A 24,410-nucleotide genomic window follows, 5' to 3' on the forward strand; every position below is an offset into this window, starting at 1 on the left:
GCAGGACATGGCGCGGCCACTCAAGCAGTGGCTCTACAAGCACCGCGACAACCCCTACCCCACCAAGACCGAGAAGATCCTGCTGGCCCTCGGCTCCCAGATGACCCTGGTGCAGGTAAGGGACCCTTCTACCCCCTCCTCCAGCGGCTGCTCTGGGGCGTTCCACGGAGGGGAGGGACAGGGACAGCATCAGCCAAAGCCCCCCTGTGAGCTGAGCAAGGGGCAGCACTGGGCATCAGGGGAGGCACCAGTGCAGCCAGCAAGGCCAGGGGTCCTGTGCTCATCCTTCCCTCCACCCTCCCCAGGGCTCCCCCTCCAGCAGGACTGTATCCCCCAAACAGGAATTCCCGCATCTGGGCTATCCTGGCTGGGGAAGTGCTAAACGCAATCGGCAGAAGGTGTGTGTTTCCCGTCCTAGGAAAAGATGCCCCCATCCTTTAATCTCTTTCACACATACAGTGGAAATATTTTTGCTTAGCCTTTAAAAATCTTCAGGTAAAAAAAAAAATCAGTAATGGGAGATTTCAGCACAGAATAGGAATTGTTGAGGAAGTTGTAGGGAGCTACTCTTTTCCCATTTGAAAATGGGCTAGAATGGAAACAGTTATATTGTTCTGATAATAGTGATCACCTGTTGCACGGACATTAGTGTTACCATACACACTGTGTGCAGCGGCTCAGCACGCAGTGACTGTGCTTCACAGTCTAGCAGGAATTATCATTATAGTGTAATTAGGCACGGGGAGTAATTGTTTTGCTCTCAGGTAAAACTCCCCTGAAAAGACTGGCAGTTGCGTTGCAGCAAGAGGTATAAAGTTGGCTGCAAATGTTTATAAATCTTACTTCTTTGTTCTCTTTGCCATCTGGCACTCTATTGAAATATGTGGTTAAATGCTATCGGTTGCTGAGTGATGCTATCTCAGGTCTGGATGCTGCAAAGATTTATACATTGTGGATAATCTAATTTCCTTACTGGGAGCTACTGCTAGGTGCATAAAATGAAACACATGTGTTTGCAGGATCGGGTCCTCAGCACTCTGCCTAACACATTATGTGTCACTTTGCAAAGGACATGAAGATATCAAAATAACATAAGTATTAGAAAAAGAAGGTGGTAACTCAGCATCATTATTTTGAGTACTCCTTCAAAAAAGCCAGTGCTATGAACTTCAAGCCTAGTAACAGCAAAATGGGAAACTTTTACACTTTAGTACCTCACTGTGAAACTATTGCTCTAGAAAAAACACTATAGCTTTGACAAAAATAATATTGTCTCAGAAAATGCCAGTTATGACTGGCAGATATAGTTAAAACAACTTATCTTGCTTTTAAAAAATATACATGAAAGGTTTGCTCAGACTTTTAAAAATACGATTACATAAACACTACCCATTCAATGCCGCAATTCAATAGGAGTAGTTTATTGGACTATGGCTTTTAGAATATTCCTGTATTTTTACATGAGATTTAAAACATACATCCAGAATACACGTTAGGAGACTTTCACATTAATGACATCTTGAGGAGTTCTTCTTCTGTTCTTTTATAAATGCCTCGGAACTAACAGACAAGGGAAAAAAACTGGTGGGTTTTTGCAGTATTTCTCTCGTGGCAGCTTTGATAAATCCTGATGGGGATATGCTGTGTTAGCCTCTATAAAAGCATCAAGTGGGCCATGGCCACTACTCCATCGAGTTTTATGATTTACGTAAGGTGTAGAATAAAATTAAAAAGAATCATGGAGGGCTACATTTATCTCTGTTAGACCCCCGTGACTCTAGTGGCTTTATGCTGAAGCTGAATTTGACCAGCTTTATTTCTATGAACTGTAATATTTGAAAGAGCTGTGCAAACCAGCACATCTATCTTCATTTACAGAAGCACACCGTCAAAAAGAAACCCCAGATGTTTCTTCCATCATTTGGGTGCAATGCTCTTTTAATCCAGGAATCCGATAGCATCTGTGCAAGAGGTAAATACGTATGTCTGGCACCAGCAGTGATTCCTAAGCCTGTAAGAACAAAACAACACATGCCCCACATCTACTTTTCAGATGCCCAGAAAGGACAAGACTGTAATCCAGATCAAAATTCTTGTTCTCTTAGAGTGAGGAAGCGCCAGGCTGTGATCTCAGTCACACTGGGTACATCTGAAATAGCTTCTCCGAAGGCTGTGCTCTTTCAGCTGAGTGATATAACCAAGAGCAGGCTCGGGACTGGGCTTTGGTATCTGTTGGAAAGCTTTGCTTCTCTCCGAGGAGGGGCACTTTGCAAAAGCATCAACCAGGGTCTCTTGTGATTGCTTTTCTAATCTAGTAACACCAGACATCATTGGAGAACCAGGAATTGGTGTATGATGTTTTCTCCGGGTTACATGCCTTCACGTTCACTGACCTGTCTCGTATTTCCTACTCTTCCATTTCTTGGTGCTGTCCCGCAGTGTTTGCTCGTGGTGGGACCGTACGCTTGCCCCCACAGCTTTCCAGTCCTCTGGAGGCTGTTGTCTGCTGACAGCTATTGCCTCGTCCCAGCATCCCTCGTGTGCTGACACCTTGTCATTGGAAGCCCTAGGGAAGACAAAAAATGCTGTTGAAAATCCCTTTGAGTTTCTGCCAAAATGCCGTTTAGGGAATGAATGGTTGGGGTTTTTTGTTTTTCACCTGACTGCCGACCTTGGAAAAGCTCTTCAGCAGCTAGCTGGAAGATGATGTTGGTCACAGTAGTATTGATAATATGGCTGTAACTCTTCTCCACATGCTTTTCTTTCATCTAATGAACCTTATTCCAGTATGTACCACCTATCCAAAGGAGCTTTTGCAGGGCTGTGGCATCTATAACCGATCCTTCTGTGAGACAAGGAGGTGAACATCCAGCCCTGTTTCCTACTGTTATTATTAGGACAGTATCTGCATGTCAAATCTTCCACTACTTTATTTTCATGTTTTGCTGTCACCCAGTTGGCTGATTTTAAATTAAGTTATTCTACCTCACTAATACTTTGGCTTAATCCCCTGTTCCTGGGTGCAGTGGGACAGCAAGGGGGCTGTTCCAGCTGCGTGTATGACAGTACTGCAGAAGGAAAGTCAAACTCTTTCAAGGAGGTAGGATTTCACAGGAATCATAAATCATCTTGTTTCTTAATAAGTAGTAGCAAAACCTGGGGCAAATTCTGGGCTGACTTATTCCTGAGCAGGCCAACAAGGTCTTCGAGAGTCCTCAAGGCAAATGTTATTGCAGCTTTCAGTCCAACAGTCCAAAGTTTTTACTTCCCCAACTGCCAAAGCAGGAAACCAAAAAAGCAATATAGTTTGAAAAGGCATTTTATGTTTTACTCCAATTAGATTCCAATTCAGAATCCAATAATTTGTCCTATTAATATGCTACATTTTCATTTGTATTATTACCACAGTGCTTGATTTACTTTATTTTAAATTTTGGTTTAGATGTTCTTGTGAAATAAAAAAGAAAAATGGCTGTATATTCCTTCCAGAAAGAAATATGAATGGCCGTATTGTTGAAGAGAAGTTTCTTGCAATACTAGGATTAATATATTGGTCACGTGCTGCTATGGATTTAGTAGTATTCAGATTCATAAAGGCATATCTGGATTACTGGAGGAGGAGAATCGCTTGATTTCTGTTCCCTTTCTGAAACCTTGGCCACTCTTAAGCAGTGAAGCAGAACAAACTACAATAAAATTGAAGAGTCTCTTCAGAAGCAAAGCCAGAGGGTCACTGTTTCATGATGCCGATATAAGTACCTGATGCTCTTGGGGAATGACTGAGCTGCTGTAAAATATGAATGCTGGAAAGCACATCTACTATCATTCTCCTTGGGTTTTGTCTTTTTATTTCTTGAAGAACTGCATGATTGTTACTTTACAAGAATAGTGAGTTTCATCATGCATTTCTTCAAGATACTTAGTTCTTTGGGAGGTTTCTGAGACAAACATTTTCCCAGTGGCTTGTATGTAAATCATTGTTTTGGGGTTTTTTATTATTTTTGGAGATCACAGTAGTGTAACTTGGGGCCATCGTAAAGGATGGCTGGCTTTTGGCACCTTAGGTTGTTTCTTTTTGTAATAGCTTAAGTAAGTGTGGTGCAAACGGGCACTTGTAGTGAGTAGGACCTACAGCAATAGGCATGCAACTTTTTAAAGACTGCATGGATACACAAAGTAACATTTGAGGCTGGTTGAAATTAGTGACAAAACTGTCCGTGGCTTTAAAGGAGCCAGGAACAGCCTGTAATAACCCAGGCTGTGGCTGGAGTTCAGGGTGAGCGTGCTGTCTCGTACAGCCTGTGGCCGTGCAGCCTCTTCCAGTCCACACACCTGGAGGTCGTCCAGGACGGAAGAGTGGGAGAGATGTTGAATCTCTTGATGTCTTAAAGATCAAGATTTTCCGGCAACGTACACCAGTGCCCGAGAGCAGGAAAGCACCCGGAGATACGACGCTGTAGATATAACCTAAAAATCTCTTAAGTGGATTTGCCTTCAGGTTTAACGGACCTTGTTGTAATTGCATTTGGGAGAAGAGCTTCTGGAGTGAGAGTTTGCTGTTTTGTGCTTTAGCAGAAAGTTCCTCTTGTAAATGCTGACTTAAGGTTCTTTCATAATGATCAAATACTACTATTTCCTCCTCTCATAGCAGAAGACTTAAAATATGACTCATTTTTTCATATTGATATGCAGAAAGCGAAGCTTTGGCATGGGAAGAATGAGCCCAAAATAAACCAAGAGTACCATGCAAAAATCACTCCTGCTAAATTTAATTGCTTTTATGTATGAGTCACACTAATACTACCCTATCTTTCTTTTCTGTGCGTGGCACTTCACTGATGAAGTATTTCAACATGTAATGAAATGGAGCATAATGAACCTCTTTCTAGTGAGATGTTGGAAAGCTGTCAGTTTTGTAAGATGCTGCCGTAACTGCTGTAATATTCAGTGGGACCCTGGATTGATCCATCTCTATCGTTAACATACTTGATTTCAGAGTTATACTAAATCATGCAGCAGCCAGGTGACTGCTGCTTCAGCTGAGCAGTCTGGAGTGAGTTTGTTAACGGCATTAGAAAGTGGATGGATTCCAGCCCACCCTTTCTGGTTTACTATAATGATTGCTGTGTCAATATGATGAATATAAACAAGTAGCCTTGGAAGAAAAAGAAAATCACTTACTCTTCTCTGCCAGCTACTGTTGTGGTCTTCTAACCTGTCATAGCAAACTACATGGTTTGTGAAGTTATGTGTTTGGCATCTGAGCACTGACCCGGGGCTCACTGTATTTTCGGTGGAACCCTGTTTCATGTAAACTTGATTTTAAGTAAAATCAAAGTGACAGGCTTAAGACACCACTGCTAAGTTCTGAGTGGGGTGGGACTCTGAACCAAAGTTTTGTTTTTCCTTTAAGCAGATAGTGTTTATTTTTCTCGTAATCACCCTAGAAGAGATTATCAATCCAGAATAATTAGCCAAATACTCCTGTGCAATTTATACAACCTTAGCGACAATAAACAGATGACAAAACTAGGGCCAAAATCCAACACTGAGTTCTACAGTTTAGCTCTCTAGTAGGTGGGGTAGCATGTATTGATAAAACATGTGTTAACTTGCTTTGCAGGTTAACATAAATTAAATGGTATGATTGTTCCCAGGTCAGAATATGACTGCAGTAGTCTCGGCTTCCTCTGTGTGCACTTTCACAACACAAAGATGTGAGCGGGGCTACAGGCTCTCCCGACATTCTTTACATTCTCCTTTGCAAATAATGCTACTCTGCCTCCTTCTTGCAGAGGTCATGTCAAAATACAGTTATTCGTGCAAGCAGTAAATAGCATTTTTAAGACCTGATTTATCATTAAACAAATACTGTTAGAGTGTAGGTAGCTTGCCTCTGCTCTTGCTCGTAGTAAGGTCACGGTAAGGTCACTCTGTCAGTATCAGTATTTCCTATTTTATGTATTTTTAAGTTACAGTAGAACCAAGGCCAGCATTTTCTCAGGTATGCCTTCATGCAAAGTCACTGCAAGTACACACATCCCATTTGGTGGTTTGATTAGCACCGCTGGCAGAGAAGACTGTACCGTGCCCTTTTGCTCCTTTGGTACCTAAAGCGCTGTGAAATCCTTGTGTTTGAGCCTGACTTTGTGGTGACCCTGTATGCTGGAAGGATACTAACGTGGATCCGTTTTGCAATGTCAACCTAGAAAATGCTCTGCAGCTGAGAAGAACGAAGACAAGCCAGTCTCTTGTTTAGTAGTCCCTGTGTGAGGAATCTGCATCTTCACTGCTTTTTAGGGTTTCCGTAACACAAGAGAGTTCGTAAAAGCTGCTGCTCCGTAGAGCAAATAGTTGATTTCTGCAGTGACTCAAAGCAGGTTATATTCTGTGTAAGACTTTCCTGATACCCACTAGCTGTCAGAGTATGGATAAGGCACGAGGGAAAATTTGGGCTTTTATATAACCAAATTCAGAATGGGTTTTTCTGTTCAACAGCCTTATTGTAGCCTGCATAAATGTCAAAGGCAAATTACCTAACATTAGCTATTAGTTTTCATTTAGGATGTTAGTAATATAGCGAAGATTCATATTGAAAGTTCAGGGTGTTATCTTTAAAAAAAAAGAAAGATGGATATAAAATTAGTATTTTGGGACACCTTAATTAAAACCTTGTTAATAATGAGGGTTTGCTAACACTTGGGAAGGGTGGAAAGCCTGAACCTGCCTTCTTGTCTGAGGTTCCTGCTCTGCTCAGTGATAGTTTCTTGGGCTCCTGTTCACCTTTGCCTTGTTTGCCATTTTATTAGGATATACATAAACCTCATCAAAACCGTATGGGTTAGATTTGTTTATTTGCATCATTTTCAAGGGAAACTAATACATTCATTTGTATGCAGGTATCAAACTGGTTTGCCAATGCAAGACGTCGCCTGAAGAATACTGTCAGGCAACCAGATCTTAGCTGGGCTTTACGAATAAAACTGTACAACAAATATGTTCAAGGAAATGCTGAACGACTCAGCGTGAGCAGTGATGACTCATGCTCTGAAGGTTTGTTGACGCTCTTTTTATCAATTTTAAACCGATTCAAATATATTTATAAAGTATCAGATACCCTAAGTTAGCTCTGATTTCTCACAAAACGCCCTCAGTGGATCCGCCTTTGCTTTTTGTGAATTAGGTGCCAGTTTTGGCTCCCAGCTGCTATGCAGCCTTGCACAGCAGGATTGTGTAGGTTAATCGGGGTGACAGTCTGGTTGCATGTTACTTGCCTGTTTCGTATAGCATTGTTACTAGAAAGATAATTGTTAGTTCATTAGATTCTACAAGCCTATTGCTTTAATCTGCATTAAAGGAAAAAATTGATTGTATTTGTTGGTTTAAGGAAATGAGAAATCTCGACTGACACTTCCTTGATGGAAGGGCTATAGCAATATCACATCATTAACAAGAGAATCTGATTAACAAGACAATCTGATTAAATTCAGTGGGGCTTATTATATGGTAAACTGAATATTACTGTTATTTATTTCATGTATTTTACAAGCAAACATTTTCCTTAAAAGGTGAACTGAAATTCTCTTATCCAAATTAACAAATGTAGGAGTTTTTTAAATAGCACCCTATATTTTTTAATAGAACATTTATATTAATTATGTAAAAGGTGCAGAAATTCTCTTATCCAAATTAACAAATGTAGGAGTTTTTTAAATAGCACCCTATATTTTTTTATAGAACATTTATATTAATTATGTCTGTGGGTGCTTTTTTCAGTCGTTTGTGACATGGAGATACACTGACAGGAACAAATGCTGCAGAACATTGTCAGAAATGTGTATGTGAATTTTTAGAAGAATATGTTTCAATTTGTACTCAGTTTCAATTATTTTTGTTCTGATTTCAGTTTGTACTCACATTTCTTTGGTATGCACTTCCCTTTAAAAGATTGGTTGCAGGACAATTAAAAGAGTACGGTTTAAGCATATATGCTTAAATACGTCATAGTACTCAGGAGAAGCAAATTTCAAGTTATGATAGTAAGAATTCAGCTTGTTCACCCAGATTTTGAAATGTTTACCATTGATTTAGGGCACTTCTCAGTTTTTTTCTACCTGCCTTGTGTTGCTCATGAACAAATTAGACCCAGACACTGTTTTCTACAGTTAATTAATTTGGAATAGCTGGAACATCTGAGAACCCTGGGAACTACTGTGAGCAATGTGCGAACAGAAGAAAATGAAAATAATTGTCTAATGCTGAAGTCTAAAGTTATTTGTCTAGGTTTAGTTATATTTATAGCAATTTAAAACATGTAGAGAAAGTATCTTGTTAAGTATTAGGTATTCGATGCAATACTGTATCTTTCTTCCTTTGTTTTCAGATGGAGAAAATCCTCCAAGAAACCATATAAATGAAGGGGGATATAACAAACCAGTTCATCACACTGTGATTAAAACTGAAAGTTCAGTAATAAAAACAGGAGTGAGACCAGAAACAAGTGCCAATGAGGATTATGTGTCACCCCCCAAATACAAAAGCAGCTTATTGAATCGTTACCTAAATGACTCATTGAGACATGTCATGGCTACTAATGCAGCTATGATGGAAAAAACACGGCAAAGGAATCACTCTGGTTCATTTAGTTCCAATGAATTTGAGGAGGAATTGGTCTCTCCGTCATCATCAGAGACAGAAGGCAATTTTGTCTACCGAACAGGTAAGGGATTCTTTCTGCATCATTTCTGATACAGCCAGCTTTGGTGGATGGTGTCACCTGGAATGAGTGTCACCTGGTTGTGCCTTTTATGAGAGTAGATCACTCCTGTCTGTCCTCTCGTATGAGAGTGGATAAGTCCTGTCCACCCTCTCATTCACTGGAGAAGTTCTGTCAGCAGTATTGAAGTTAAATGCTGTTATTGACCGCTAATGAAGCTGGTTTGCTTTTTGAATGGAGCTATGGGGCTGATTTTTGAAATGACACTTACAGGCCGTTTTTGTCAGCACTAAGACAAGCCTAAAGAAGGAGAAAACTCTTGAGCATTCTGTTACAATAAAGGAGGACTAGAGGAGGACTAAAGTACTCTATGGCCCTAGCTGGGAGGAAGAGGAGGGCTTTGAAATTTCAAGGTGGCTGTTTGTGGCACTTACATGAGCCATATGGCCCCCCAATGGAGTGCACGTGAACACCTTCCCCTGTTGTACAGCATCTTTTCTGTCCTCAGAGTGCCTTCTCCAGTGCATGGCCCTTTGGTGCCCATGCATCTCTTAGGAATGTGTGGATTAGTTTAGACCAATTTCTGCATCACTCTCCAGACACAGTGCACTGAGCTAAGGGGCCACAGACCTGGCCATTAAATGTCTTGGCTTAATGTTTTTTTGAAGGGTTACACATAATTTATTATTTTAATCTTATCAATAAAAACATAAAAGCATGATTTATATCATCTGTTGTGTTACCAGTCAGAGGAAGGCACATGGGACTGCCTGGTTCATGCCAGTAAATTGCTGTAAATCAGGGCAAGATCAGGACCTGTTCAGGTCCCTGTGGGGCAGGGAGTGCTGGAAGGCTCCTCTTGTGAAGCTTGTTCTGTATTTCTTTGGGGACATAAGGCAAAGGCTGTCACCTTATCTTTGAAAAAAATGAAGTCTTGTGTCCCAAGCTCTGGAGGTCTCCGCCAGCGTCTCAGGGTTTCCACCCATCGCAGCAGCCCTTCACGTTGTCCCAGGGCCTTTCTCAGGGCATTATTCTGCCAGGGACCACCCTGTGGGCAGCGTCGCTTTTGGGATGGATGAATATTGATGAAAAGTACTGGAAACTAAAGTTAATATAGATTTAGATGTTGTACTTGGTTCCCCTTGGCTTCCCTGGCAGGCAGGTGCGGGTGCCGCTCGCCTTTGCAACCTCTCAAGTTTTCAGTCTTTGCCCTCTCTTTCCTGGCCCATTGAATGTGATTTTTTTGTCCCTGTGGTGGGGCCACAAGGATTTCAGGAGGCTGTATGCTCTGGTGGGGGTAGGAGGACGTTGGTGCATGCAGGTTGTCAGAGGATGACCAAGGGGGGAGCGGGGGCCCTGTGGAGAAACGGGATCTCATGGGGAGCAAGAACAGTGCATGCATGATGAATAGTTTTCAAAATTAACTCTCTCTGTTACCTGTACCTGTGTTCCCAAAAATAGCTGCAGTCCGTTTTGGTTAAGCAAAATACCAGGGTATGTCTGACTGTACCGCTCATGCCTTCAAGCAAGCAGCAAGTGTGTTTCTAAGTGAGATATCACCACTTACAAGGAGCTCCCCGCTGCAATTTTTTGTTAAGTGAAACAGCTGATTTTTAACACAAAGAGGTTGAAGCAGAATTGTGAAGTGCCTACTAGATATTTTAGTTTATGAAGACATTTTGAGTAGTAGTTCAAAAAGCACAGAGTGAAAACTGATTGACATTTTATTTTTGAGAAACGTTTGGCAAGGTTGCCGTGCTCCTAAGAGCAGGCAGCCATCGGTGTTGAAGCAAATTCTTTATTGTGCTTCCCTAGAAAAGCAACTTTTTGTAGCAGATCGTGAGTAGAAAGCTTGCTCACCACATCTGGTTCATGTTATGGGCCAGACCCTGATTTCAGGTACATCAGTGTGTCCGGAGCGACTTCACTCGCCTGGTGCCCCAGGGTCAGCGTGGCCACGTGCGTCTCAACAGCCTGCGCCAAATGACCAGGGTACGAGTGCAGCGTCCAATTAAAAAAACAAGAAATTGCAGTTTGTAATGAAAATGGGTTGTACAGTTTCCCATTTCAGTCATTAACATGCTTACAAACACGGGACCATATGCTACTCTAGCTTCATGCAACTGGGAAATCCCATGTAAAGATCAGGCTATATAACTGACTGTCAGGAGAGCGGCCTCGCTTTATATCTCTGCAGGATTATTGCGAGCTCGTGGGAAGCGGCTTTAGTGCTGGGGCGGGAGCAGCAAATCCCGAGCCGGGTCCCTCGCAGGTACAGTGCCCGTGCTGCCGCCTCCCCCGGCCGCTCCGTCCCGCTCCGGTTGTGTGGCCGGGTGAGCCGGGGAGCCGCCGCGGGAGGTGGTGCGGGCGACCTGCATGGGGAGAACGGAGCAGCCAGGAAAGAGTGCAGCCATACTCGGATATGTCACATATGTAAGCGTTTCTGTCGTAAGCTGATATGCTTGTGTGTATAACGAGGCATACGTGAATGTGTTCACTTAAGGCAGAAAATTTCAGTTCGGATTAATCCTAGTGCAGGTATAATATATAAATATATATAATTGGTCAAATATGTGCCTTAAACTGACCACTGAAAGTCTTGGTTCAGTGTTTTTGTTTAGTTAAAAATCCATGTTGGAGAACAAGTTTTCATTAACTCCTTGGCATGCTGTCATTCACAGCAGGTTCGCTGTGTGACAGGAATAACCAAAACCAGACTTGCCTATCTGTATTTGTTGTACAAACGCATGCAGAAACAACAGTCCGACTGCAACAAGCACGCCAGAAATCTATAAGGAAAAGATCTAATAATGTTTATAGTGAGGCTGGATGTAAATCTAAAGCGGCAACGTCAGCCTTTGGTTTACGGATCACTAAAATGCTGACTTTCTGTAATCACGCTGCACTGCTCTGCAAGTACCCTATTGTCAGTCACCTGCGGGAACAAAATGTTCTGCATCGTTATCGCACAAGGAAATGAAAATCCCAACTTTCTGGGATATCACTGTCTGGTGAGCTGCGTTTGGTGAACGAAAGCAAAAATTAAAATGAGAGAAAGATGAAATGGCAGGACAGGGAGTTTCCTAACTTTTTTCTGCAGGCAGATTTTCATTGATTTCACTTTATATGTTACTTAGCAGAGTAGAAAAGCCAGAACAAATAAAAATAGCAAGGAAACTAAAGCCTTGCAGGCCTGGAAAGGAGGGTGGCTTTTAAAAAAACTCTTGAATGACTGGGTGATTTTTGAAGATGTTTATCTCTATTTTTAGACGTTTATACTCAGGAGTGTGCTCTGTTTCTGATGTTTTCATTACTACTGCCTTTTTCTTTCCTCTCGCCTTCCTTTCTTTCTTTCATTTGGAGCCTGCAAAGTTTGTGATTTATAAAGCATGATCCTGGGTCGTTTATTGCAGCACACTGAACACCTCTGATGAGACCCTCAGCACGCTGCAGGATCAGGCACTTAAATGTAAGGATATAGCCATGTACATAAGTACTATAGAGAGACACACGCAAGCTGCAGAACAGTGCTGTGATTTTGTGTGGTCCTTGCCAGCTTTTCCTCGCAATTTAACATTTTTAGAAATTAACATGTAATTTAAAAATGAGCTATAAAATTTAAAAGCATAATATGAACACAATGGAACCTGTTTTCAGAAACAACTCGAGGGACCCGCAAAAACCGCTAGTACCAGTGGCTTTTGCAAGTTTGATCTAAACAGTGCTGGAGACCTTGGGGATACTTTAAAATAAATGGCAACCTGGGAGAGCTGAAGGAGGTCCTTGTTGCAGATCCTAATGTCATCCAGAAGTGAAATGGAAAAGGGGGATGTCAAGTACAGAATTAAATGCACACAGCAGCATAACTGCAATTTGAAGGTTACACAGTTAAGATCATATTTCTGCAGGAATTTTATTATTACATGACCTGATTCGTCAACGCTGAAATAGCATGGAATTGAGAATTAAGGAGAGGATTGCATTTAATTTGCTGTTCTGTTGTTTTTTCTAAAGAAAGATTAAAAGGAAACGGCTTTACTACAGGGACAGTGTGAGGTTTAACATACCAGATGTGATAGCCCAGACTTGCGAATTTTAAAGATCCTGCCTGCTCCCCGCTAGTTAAGTTGGTTGTTCACTTTTTGCATTTCTTTCAGTTTGAACAGCAAAAATCAAATAAGCTGTTTTTTAATTCCCTTTAGTTTCTCAGTTTCTCAGTGTTTGAGCTGCAAGGGGAATGGGTCAGGATTATTTCCACATGACCCTGGAAAACAGTGCTTCGTCAAAGCTGAATCTTTTTTGTGGAAAGGTAGCAGTTTCAACCTCTCTCAGATGGGGGAATGGAGGAAGAGAGCGCTGGGTGGGCTGGGGTCATCGACCGTGCCAGGGGCAGAGCACCCTCCCAAAAGCCTGGGTACCCAGGGGCTGCCAGCAGGCAGGGGAGAGCTTTGCCTGGAGGCAGACCTGCGGGGAGGGGAAGCAGCGCTCCTGGCAGTGTTAGCTTTTCTGAGCCATTTCTCTCCACTCCCTGCTTTTAATGGTCAGTTTTGCGGGAAAAGAGAGTACTTGTTTTCTCACAGGTGCTGAGTGCAAACACTGTGCATCCTTGTTTTATATGTTTGTTTTCAGATGCAAATGGCTATGAATGTTCTGGGCTTTTTTTTTTTTAAACCCCAAATATTAAAGATTCTGGAGATTGGGCTATGCGCAGGTCAGATGGGCTTCTAATAGCAGCATGTTCGTGGATATAATGCAGGTATAATTGCTGTGGAGACACCACAGAGCAGAGGAGGTGCGTGTGCACCTCTGCTGGTTTTGCTTCTGTTGATGTCATGGCAAATTTTCCGCGTCCTTCAGTTAAAAACTAGCTTGAGCCAGTTGTTTGGCTGCAGAGGATTTTCTTCAAGTCAGCTTGCTTCAGGGCAGCACGTCTCAGGACTCCTGACAGCTTTATCATCACAGAGAATGAGATGTTCTTGCATGAATGATTTGAAATGGAAAAGATGACAACATCTGACCGAAAAATCAGAGAGACCAAAAAAATCAGGGGATCAGCCATGTTTCCATGGCCACAGGTTGCTGCTGCCTGTGCCGGTACAGCAGCCTGCCTCTGTTTCGCCGAGACCATTAAAATTTCCCCAATGCAAATATTTGCAATAGCAGCCAAAAAAGCAGCAGACCCCTGCACTTGCCCAAGACCTCTCTCAGACACAGCAGGAAAAATGTATGGTGCTGTCACCAATCTCTAACAACTATATATTTTAATACTCCCCTTTAGAGTTAGCCAGTGCTCCAGGCCTCAGCAAGGGCTGTTCCCTGGCAAGTCTCGGGCCTCATTCATTTAGCGAAGGTGTGTGTTCAAAGAGAAAGAAGTATGTATCCCCATTTTTCCATTGTTCAAAACGTCTTCAGAATTATGCTTGGTCTTAAAACCTGGGGCCAGCCCAAATGTGAATGTTTCAGGAAATCATGTGCATGGAAAAGCACATGATCATAAATCAGACTGTTTTCCAGTTTTAGCTGTAGACTGCATGGCTAGTAATGAATATAATAGGGAAATTAGTAAGAAAATTAGCAGTTAATTTAAGGAGTATTTAAAGAGTGTGTGAAACTACAGCTTGGGAAAACTCATTTAGTGAAACAGATGTGATTCCTTCTCCCCTTCCACTGCCTGCACAGGATTTTCCCCGGTAGCCAAATTTCTGTGCAGATCTCTTAGAGCAGAAATGTCAGGCTTCCATGCTGCCTTGCAGCGCATCAGCTGGCGTGGCTTTTGCACCGATTCAGGGGATCCTCAGCCTTGCAAACGCCGTCTGGCTGCAGCCACTGCCACTGCAAGCAGTTGCATGCATTGCAAAAGGAAGCACCACTACTCAAACGAGGAGGGCAGAGGGGGGTTCGGGGGGAGATAACTAGACGAGATAACGGGGAAATGCACCAGCTCGAGCGGAGCCACAGAAAGCCCTAGGTGCTGCAGCCCTGGTGCAGCAGCCAGGGACGGAGCGGTGCGAGTGCGGGGTTGCATCCTATGGGTTGTCCCCGTAAGCCTGGCCGCCCTGCGCTGTGTTGATGTGCATGCAGAGGGACCCTGCCACTGCGGCTTTACCGCGATATGCTTATGGGGACACGAAGGAGGGTATGTCTGCTCTCTCCCCTACCTGGGACACCTGGCAGCAAAATGTGATTATCAGCTGTTTGTGCCAAAGAGGGGATGTAGGCCAATGAACATGAAAAATATGGCACGATTTTAAACATGAAAGAGAGAAAAAGAGGGACAAAACACAAGAGTGTTTGCAAAGACAGAAATGCAGAGACGTGTGCTGTCACCCCATCAGTAGTGGCTTTGAAATCACACACAACTTTATATATCATGACAGTTGCATGTTGCAAAAGGAAGCACTACTCAAACGAGGAGGGCAGAGGGGGGTTCGGGGGGAGATAACTAGACGAGATAACGGGGAAATGCACCAGCTCGAGCGGAGCCACAGAAAGCCCTAGGTGCTGCAGCCCTGGTGCAGCAGCCAGGGACGGAGCGGTGCGAGTGCGGGGTTGCATCCTATGGGTTGTCCCCGTAAGCCTGGCCGCCCTGCGCTGTGTTGATGTGCATGCAGAGGGACCCTGCCACTGCGGCTTTACCGCGATATGCTTATGGGGACACGAAGGAGGGTATGTCTGCTCTCTCCCCTACCTGGGACACCTGGCAGCAAAATGTGATTATCAGCTGTTTGTGCCAAAGAGGGGATGTAGGCCAATGAACATGAAAAATATGGCACGATTTTAAACATGAAAGAGAGAAAAAGAGGGACAAAACACAAGAGTGTTTGCAAAGACAGAAATGCAGAGACGTGTGCTGTCACCCCATCAGTAGTGGCTTTGAAATCACACACAACTTTATATATCATGATTGGAAAGTGCTTTTGAGCGCAAAGCTGTGGCTGGAGGCAGATCACCCCGGTGCTGTGTTGCGAGCAAGACTTGCGTAGGCTCTGACACTGAAATGTGCCCGTTCTGCTCCTCGGGGCTCACGTGGGTCTCCAGCTGGCTCTGCCCCTGCACTGAGACATCTGCCTGTGGCACCTGCATGGAGAAGAAAAAGAAATTGCAGGGACAAAAGCCTTCCTTTTTGCCCAGTGAATTACTTTTACATATGAAATCTATCATCTCCTTCACAAGTAACCGCTGTCTTCGGTGACACTTATTAACACGCTATGTGCACTGCAGCAAAGTGTGACCAGGAGGGGACAGGGTGCAGGAAAGTCAGGCACAGGCAGGACGGGGTAGTAGCAGGAGAGGCACGAGGGCTGGACGTTTCACATGCTGGGGCAGTAAATTTGAAGGAATGGTGAGCCCATAAAAGTTCACTTCTTTCTGGAAAAACGTCTGAACTGAAACTTCATACCTGGCATGGGGTTCCTGCGTGTCCCAGCCTCCTTCCGCTGTTGGGGAGAAATAATGCGACTTTGGGTAACATCCTGGCAGATTCTGCTTGTAGCGCAGACTGTTCCCCACGCAGTGTTACAGTGCTGCTGTTCATGTTGCTGTAGTTAAGGCTGTATCTGTGTTTCCATTAGAACCCTTTTAATCCACAAATTTATGACGCAGCTGTAAAAATTCAATCCAGACTGAAACTTGGCATGGGCAGTGTTCGTTCTCCCATCTGTGGAAGGGATTTAAGCAGGTACATCCCAGTAATAACCATCTGAGTTAGGCTTGTAAATTTGGAGCATGATGACTGCTGAATAAAACTGCAAGCTTCTCAGTAGTCCTGGAGTTTGAAATGTCTCATGCTCGTGGTGAGACTAGTGGAAAGCAGCTTGTTTGTATTCAGTCATATAGCTGTAAATAAAGTACGTTTTGGGGTTTTCTGCATTTGCTTACAAGCACAAGCACATGCATTTTCCTTACCATGGCAATATTTTGATGTGGGTGGCAAACACTTGAAACTCTGCAGGGTCTTGCTCCAAAGCAGGGTTTGATGACTCCCAGGTAGCGTAAGAAATTGTATTCACGCTGGTGCGAACAGTAGAATTTATCTATTGATTGTAATAGAAAAACATAGGGAAATAAAAAGACCAGATCGTTTTCTTTTGAGTGGGATTTTTGATTGGATTCTTCTTAAAATATCTTCAAATCTGATTCAGTATTGAACTGCAAAATTAGTTTTATTCACCATCACTTCCTCCCATTTTAATTTTCTTTTCTGAAAAGCTACACACTGAACGTGCCTGACCAGATAGACTAGTAATCTTATCTGATCCAGCAAATCCTATTTCCCTTTGCAGGTTTGTGGTTTTTGAAAGTCATTCTGTAACTTAAAAAAACTCCTTTATGTGTTTAACTGAAATTTTTTAGGTCATTTGTCCATAATGTGAATACCAGAAACATAATGATGAAAGCAGTTTAGCGAGACCAGACTTCTGATCTTCCATGTGTATTCACAGAGAAGCTTTCGGGAGGGTTTTGGCACAATTTGAGAAGTGGATTGAAGGGATCTCTACGTGGACTAATGTTAGGCTGCGGATGAGTTTATACCCGGCCACTCAGAAGACTCCTTGACTGTATTTGGAAAATGTGGGGAACCTGTGGGTATTGTTTGTATAAGATTTTTGCCATCTTGATGGAGGAAGGGAGCACTCATAAAAACACCTGTTCTGGAAAAACGTCCCTCATCTTCGTCTGTAAAGTTCAATTTCTAATTATCCAAAACCAGAAAAGCAGAGTTGGATTCAGTTTTATTTAATCTGTTTCACTCCAAACGTAAAAATTTGGGTATGAGATACAAGGGGTAGATGTGGAAATTATCAGTGATTATTAAAGACCATTTGAGGTCTTTTATGCTTTATGGCATTAAATTGGCATCAGATAGCCACTTTAGATCTGTTAAAGGAGAAATATGTCCTAAAAGTCAAAGCACGCAGAAGGCTTGTATAATATAAGTGAGTTTTATATGAGCTACAAAAAAAAGGAGCAGGAGTTTAAAGCAGGAAAGTAAGTTGGAGAAGTAAACTGCATTGTAGAAAATCTGGAAAAAGTAAAAACAATTCAAACAGAAAGAGATCAGATAAACAGCTAGAGCTGGAACAGCTGAAAAGAAACACACAAAAATAGGTAAAGTGAAATTCCAACGAGCCATGAAATGTGTTTTCCTTAATTTTTCACAGTGGCCTTGAAACCTGATGTTGGAGACTCTATCTCTGTTCTTTCACTGATGGCCAGAAGTTGAGGTTATGATGACCAGATCGTTTGGTATGGCACTGACATTTCAAGTTAACAAGGATTGCCAAGACTCTCAGTTATGACACTAAAATATACCGCTATTTCTAGGGCCAATTTTCAGTCCCTCCCTCATGCCTCCACATTGATTTAGGCAACAGATGCATGAAAAGCAAAGCAACATTCAAAATAATCCCTTAGCTGAAGCTGGGGGAAGGCTGGCTAGTGGGCGGTAGCCAAAATTCCTTAAATGTTACAATGTTTTACATTTCTAAATGTAAAAACTTTCTTTCCAATGTGAGGTACCAGCCAAATGTCTTAGTTACGGTATCTCAGAGTAAAAACTGGCACATGGCCTTGTGGTCATTTGTGGGTATTGACAGATTTATACCATCGAAGATCAAGTTAAATGTTGTCGGTTTCTCCATCTCCCCTTTACTTTGTCAGGCTTTTTTTCTCTCAGTTACTATTTGTCAACTTAAATCCAGTTTGCTGGAAAAATGAAGGCTCTTCACGACCTGGCTCTTCAGGAGCGAATTGCCTCAAATTCTTTCTGCTAGCCAAGGTATTTTGTAATGCATTGCAAAACAGCAGCAGGATTGCTCTCCTTGCACTAGATGTACTTTGTGGACTAGACACTGTGGGCAGTTTTAATGAGATCTTGGTGTGCTGGAGAATTTGTCACGGCTGTTGATTTCACGGAGACTTTCATCCCAGGTCCCTGCTCTTCTAATTGCTCTTCTCACCCCAAGGAGCAGGGTCTGGCTTTGCCCCATTGTGGGCTAAGCCATGGGGAGCCTGGACAGGGAGCAGGTCCTGGACCTGGTGTGCAAATTACATGGTCTGCTCCTGAGTATTTATGACAGATTTGCACAGGAGGGGTGGTGGGTTGCCCATTACACGGACAGACTAAAATTCATTGTCCTACTTTTCGCCCTCTCATGTTGTTTAGCTGATGTAGCTGTTGGTTACCGAATCGCTAATTCATTTCCCTGGGATCGTCTTCAAATAGGAGCTTCCTCCAGAAGGCAACGGCCTTTGTTGCTTTACCAGGGAAAGCTCTGCGTGGCTGTAGCACTGTTTGTGCTGGCAGTGAAAGCAGTGTCAGTAAGAGCCCAGTGTAGCCTGTGAGACTAATGTCAGCTGGGGGAGCATGGGTGCTGGGTGAAGCCTGAGGCCCTTCCCTGTCCACAATATCAGAATTGCAATTGTTATGGGCTTCCTAATTATTGAATCTCAGTAGTACTGGATGTTCAGAGACACTTTTTGAAATGGGGAGAGCCCCCAAAAAAGCTGTCTTGCTCTGGCCAGCTCCAGAGACTGTAGTGGTGTTTGTAAATCATACAATCTTTCATATACACACACACACACGCACGCACGCACACGCACATGCACATATTTCCTCGGTGCTCTATTACGATATCTGTGGAATTAAAGCCTGCTGCCTTGCTGTTTTGCTGTACTTACTCCTTCAGCTCAGAGCTGTGCAGTAGTTCACCATGGCAGTGAGCTTTGCAAAGACAGGGGAAAAAAGGCTCCCAATTGTATCATCCACAAATGATGAGATATCTCCCTTTCAGTTCTCATACCACTGAAGTGCTTATTCCACCTTGCCCAGCAAAGCCCAAAATCCTATTCATGGAGGTCAGCAGAGAAGACGAGGCTGACCTGCAGGTATTGATCCCAGTGATCCTTTGGTTTATGCAAAGGCCTTTTTTGCTGGCTAAACCAAAGTAAAGAGATGCTTCTTTAAACATTTTAAATGAATAATAATGGCAGGCATCTTTATAAGCCTGTTCTCCTTTTAGTACTGTCTCCGAGCATTTCTGTTGCTGTTTTCACTCTTCGTCTAATGACACTGTGAGTGATGTCTCCTGGCTGCAAGCGCACATAAGCATTAATTTGTGTTTGTTAACATTCGTTGTGGATCTATATAGAGAAAAGGTCATTAATATTTCTCAGTCCTCTGTACCTCATTCAACTCACAGATTCACATCCCTGATTCTCTGCCCTGTTACTTCAAAAGGGGCTAATAATGACATCTGATGTCTGACTCAAAGTGCCTTTAGCTTCACCTGATAATCGATGGACAGGCACTCAGATGTTTTAAAACCAAGCCTTTGGAAGTGATTGATGTTGGACTAAGCAAAAATCCAGCGCACCAAGATCTGGTCTGGTTTTTGAGTGTTTTGGCCCCAAAGCACGCTACATGGTTTGACACACAGTGTTCATGTGTTTGCAAAGCTTTCCAAACTTCATTTGGTGAACTCTAGCTGCTTTCAGTGGGAAGCTGGATCACACAGATCAAAGACTGTGACCGTCGGAGAATGCAAGTGCTCATACTTGGGTACTGCTCTTCCTTCATTCTTTGCACAAAATAGGAAAAATAAAGGCTTTATTCAGCCCCACGGTACTGCTGCAGTTGCTGAGGTTTGAGGAGCTCTGTCATCTCTCTGTGGATGTCCTGGCCGCTCGGAGACATCCCTTCCCTGCTCAGAGCAGCGGCAATACCCAGCCCAATGTGAGACCAGCAAAACCCCCTCCTGCCTTATGGCCACATCCTCTTTCTGTTCCATCCCAATAGCCTCTGGGCAGCAGCTCCATGCTCCCCCTGAGACCAAAAATCCTTTAACGGGGGGTGTGGGACATGGATCTGCTGGGGCAAACTTGGCTTGAGCTGCTGGCTCCTGCCCACCCTCGCCCATGGAGAGGCTGCGTCCCACCATGCAACACCCCCTGCATACGAAAAACCAGCCTGCAGCCCCGGCTGGGAACAGGAGGTCTCAGCAAAAAGCCAGGTCTGGGTGAGCTGGGCAAAGGGCAGCAGAGGAGGGTTGGAGCAAGGTGTCTGAAGGGGGTAGCGGGGAGAGGTGGGTTTGCACTGCCCCTCGGGGTGCGAGGTACATGGGTGCCGTGGGTTATCCGGTAACAGGGCTCACCTTCATCCTTGGTGAGCTCTGCTCCATCCAAGGATTTTGCTCCTTCGGCACATGCATATCTTTACAGCTGGATTACGGGTTTAGGAAAGTCAGATGCCCCGAGATCACACATACAGGGTAACTGTTTACAGAGGAGAGTAGGAGGGAGAAAATAAACAAATTCCTGTGATATATTGTATGTCATCTGTACATGACACTCCGAGACCTTCAAATGCTTAAACTAAAGACCTAAATATAATTTAGTTAGTAAAAATATACCTTAGTTATAATAAAATGATAATAGTGGAACTTGGCAACAGAGCAGCTAATAAATACTACACTTCTGAAATGTGCCTGGGATCCAAGTACATACTCTTTTATTGTGTAGTTAGAGCATGTGGCAGGACATGCTAGACCAAGATTTTCTTTTTGTCTTTCCAGTGGAAAACTAAAGTTCTTTGTTTAAGTGAAGCCCATTGGGAATTTTTGTTAAGTAAAACAAGGAGCTAAAGAATTCCATTCCCTTTTGCCAACTTTTTTCCTCCTTCAAGCCAAATTATCGATTAATGGGGCATTAAATATCAAATACTGCCTAGTTATAGTCATACCCTTTTTTATTTAGGCTCCTTCAACACTTTGTCGTTGGTGCTTCAAACACAGCTGAATTAAAAGATGAGATACTTTATCGGGAAAATACTACCCCTTCTAAACCTTTTTGGCCTTATAAAAATAAAGGTCAGTAATGTCAAAGTCATTAAATTTGCATACTTAACCCTATTTCTGATTTTTTAAAAGAAAAAAATATCTGAACTCCTTTAAGACCGTCTTCATTCTGAGCTTCGTTCTTTGCCTCCTTCATTAGCTGTCTCCATTTCGGTACCCTACAGTTTTGCCAGCAGACCAGCCAAGTGAATGCTTGACCATATTTTTGTCTGGCTCTAGCGAAACCGTGATCTGACAATAGAATACTTTTCTCTGGGTTTTCCTTCTTCCCCCGGGGAACCATACTTCAAGGGCAACCTGCTTGTCCAGCATATGAACATGTGGAAAATCCACTGCTATGCACTAATGATTTTCAGATGGGCAATTGTTGCTGAAAATCATCCCAAGAGCAGCAGCTTCTCCATTGTAGCACCTAGCCACTTTGGGATCGCATTGCTCATAGCTGATCTGGAATAAACCCTTTGCATTTATGTATAAGGTGGTGACATGTGCTGCATCACATGTGTAGTAACAAATTTAGGGGAAAAGGAGGTAAAAGTTACAGTTGTGGTTCTTTTTTGGCCATTGCAACACGCATCAAAATCTGACACTTATTTTAGCTTGAAAACATAAATGTAGGAAAAAGTTGAGCTATGCCAAAGATCCATGACAGCAAGGCAGAAGCACCCTAAATATTGTCCACAAATTAATCACTTTCAAACTTTTGTTTTAAATATTTACAAGGAGAATTGTCACATGCTGGGAGAGAGAAGAATGAGTTTTAAATTTTAAATAATTTCTATTACTGTTCTTCTCAGAACTGCATTCTTTTTAAACAACTTTCACTTTTAATCTGTAATTAAAGCCAAAGTTTTCTTTTAATTTTAAAAGCTTGTCCTTGGACTAAAATAACATGGAACATTTTTAAACATTGATCCAAGCTGCTGTAGATACATTTTATTTAAACCACAGAGCCTGCAGTTGGATTCCTCGCTTTGCCAGGTCGGCTACGAACTGTAAGTGTGGCAGTAATGACCGCGGAGTCCTGGATGCTGCACTACCAGCGAGGAGGGTTGTTTTTCTGGAGTTGTTCCTCCCTTTGGGCCCTATTCATGAATGACTTAATCTCTGTGTATGATCAGATGTCGTGCAAGTTACTGTGCACAGAAAAATCAAGGAATGCTTCTCTTCCCTGCGTTCCTTACATGGAATTGCTGTGCCTGCCCAGCAAGCAGTTGGAGAGCGGTAAGGGTGGGAAGCGAGCAGCAGCAAAAACACACACAAAAAACCACCAGAAGCAATATAAAAAGAAGGAGACAAAGAAAACAGAGAAAACTTTGAAAGATTGGATGTGCAAGTTGGATTGGGACGTGCATAGACAGCTCCAGCTTATGCAGGCAGCACCAGCTGGAGGGGGGAGCCAGGCTTTCGACTCGGGGGTGTTACAGGGCGATACATTCACCATGAAAAACAAAAGTGTTCCTCAATATTTTCTCTGGACCGTTGGCCATAAAGATGATTTCTAGTGCATGTTTCTATTAGCTTGTTTCGTCTTGGAAAGCAAACATTTACTGTTTTGATGGGCAGATCTCAAGAAGTTCAGGGAATCAATGCTTCTTAGTCTTTTTATCCTCTTGACCTAATTGCTTGTGTGGTGTAATTCTGTCCTTTCACAGGATGTTAAACCACTTCACTTGAAGCCAAGACAGAGATTTTCATTAGTTGTGATATTAATTATGCGATGCGTGCCATACAAGGAACTTTTCTTGCGATGTTTTGGTATTTTCTTAGAGATCCAGCAGAATACAGGGGGTGAAGTGGTGCATAACTGTCTCCGCATTTATACAGACCTCTTCCTTGGTCTTTTAAGTTTCAACAAAGTTTTCGCTTATGTTAGGTGCCGTTCTCAGTTAAGAGTGAAGAAAGGACTTCTATTATCTGAGTTGTTTTTCTCATCACCAACACCCTGCGGCCACTGCAAGAAATTCTGTCTGTCTCTCCATGCCCTGGTGTGGGGACAGATTGCTATAGCAGGACTCCCACGCAAAACAATGACTGGTAGCAAATGGGGAATAACTTGACTCAGGTGCTGAACTCCTCCAGCTGTCAATGGAAGCTACACTTGTTTGTCTAAGGCAGTGACTGGAATAGTCATTTAGCTCTTTTTGAGACACTTTCCATCCCTTTAGTACTGACAATGGACTTAAAAGAGGTACCTCGCTTTTCAGGTAGGTTATGGCTGGAGTATCATTTTAGCTCTAAGAGGCAAAAGATAGAAGAAAGGATGGGAATGAAGGGAAAAAGGAAAACTCACAACCAGGAAATAAATACAGGTGGGAAAATAAAGAACAGAAACTTTTGAAAGATTTAAAGAGAGGAGAGCGCTGAGAGGGGACAAGGAAAGGGAAATGCAGAATCGAGGACAAGAACAAAAAGGAAGAGGAAAGGGGAGAGCGATGGAGGGGAAGGAAGAGGAAAGAAAGAGATCAAAGGGATGAAGGTAAGAAGAGAAAATACTGGGGAAGCAGATACAATGGAAATACTGGTAGGAATCTGGAGTGTAACCGGGAAGGGCTCTAGAATAAATTAGGGAAGCATAGGAGATATTAGCATTTTTCACAATTCAAAATGAGAAGTTTGACATTTCTCCCTTTCAAAGTGTTTGACAAACAAGGGTAGATAAGCATTCAAGATAGATATTTTACCACTCTTCTTGGAAGGCACCTTTGAATCTAATCACTATGTCTTGGCATTTTTTTTCCATGTTACACAGGCTAAGAGCAAATACACTTCCAGAAAAGGGTATGACCTTGCTTAGAATACAAAGCAAATTAATCCAAACTGTTGCTCACAACTCAGGG

At 42.8% G+C, this 24,410-nt stretch overlaps 1 protein-coding gene across 1 annotated transcript in view; it reads left to right on the forward strand.

Annotated features, from left to right (window-relative positions):
• The window catches only part of MKX (mohawk homeobox), a 45,419-nt gene that overhangs the window by 2,017 nt on the left and 18,992 nt on the right, over positions 1-24,410 (forward strand). The window contains exons 2-4 of the mRNA XM_009275238.1: positions 5-115; positions 6,900-7,053; positions 8,384-8,719. Of these exons, the coding sequence (XP_009273513.1) occupies positions 5-115; positions 6,900-7,053; positions 8,384-8,719 (601 nt within the window). The remainder of the gene's footprint in view (positions 1-4; positions 116-6,899; positions 7,054-8,383; positions 8,720-24,410) is intronic.

Source organism: Aptenodytes forsteri, unplaced genomic scaffold, assembly GCF_000699145.1.
Source record: "Aptenodytes forsteri isolate BGI_AS27 unplaced genomic scaffold, ASM69914v1 Scaffold336, whole genome shotgun sequence".
Taxonomy (NCBI): Eukaryota; Metazoa; Chordata; class Aves; order Sphenisciformes; family Spheniscidae; genus Aptenodytes; species Aptenodytes forsteri.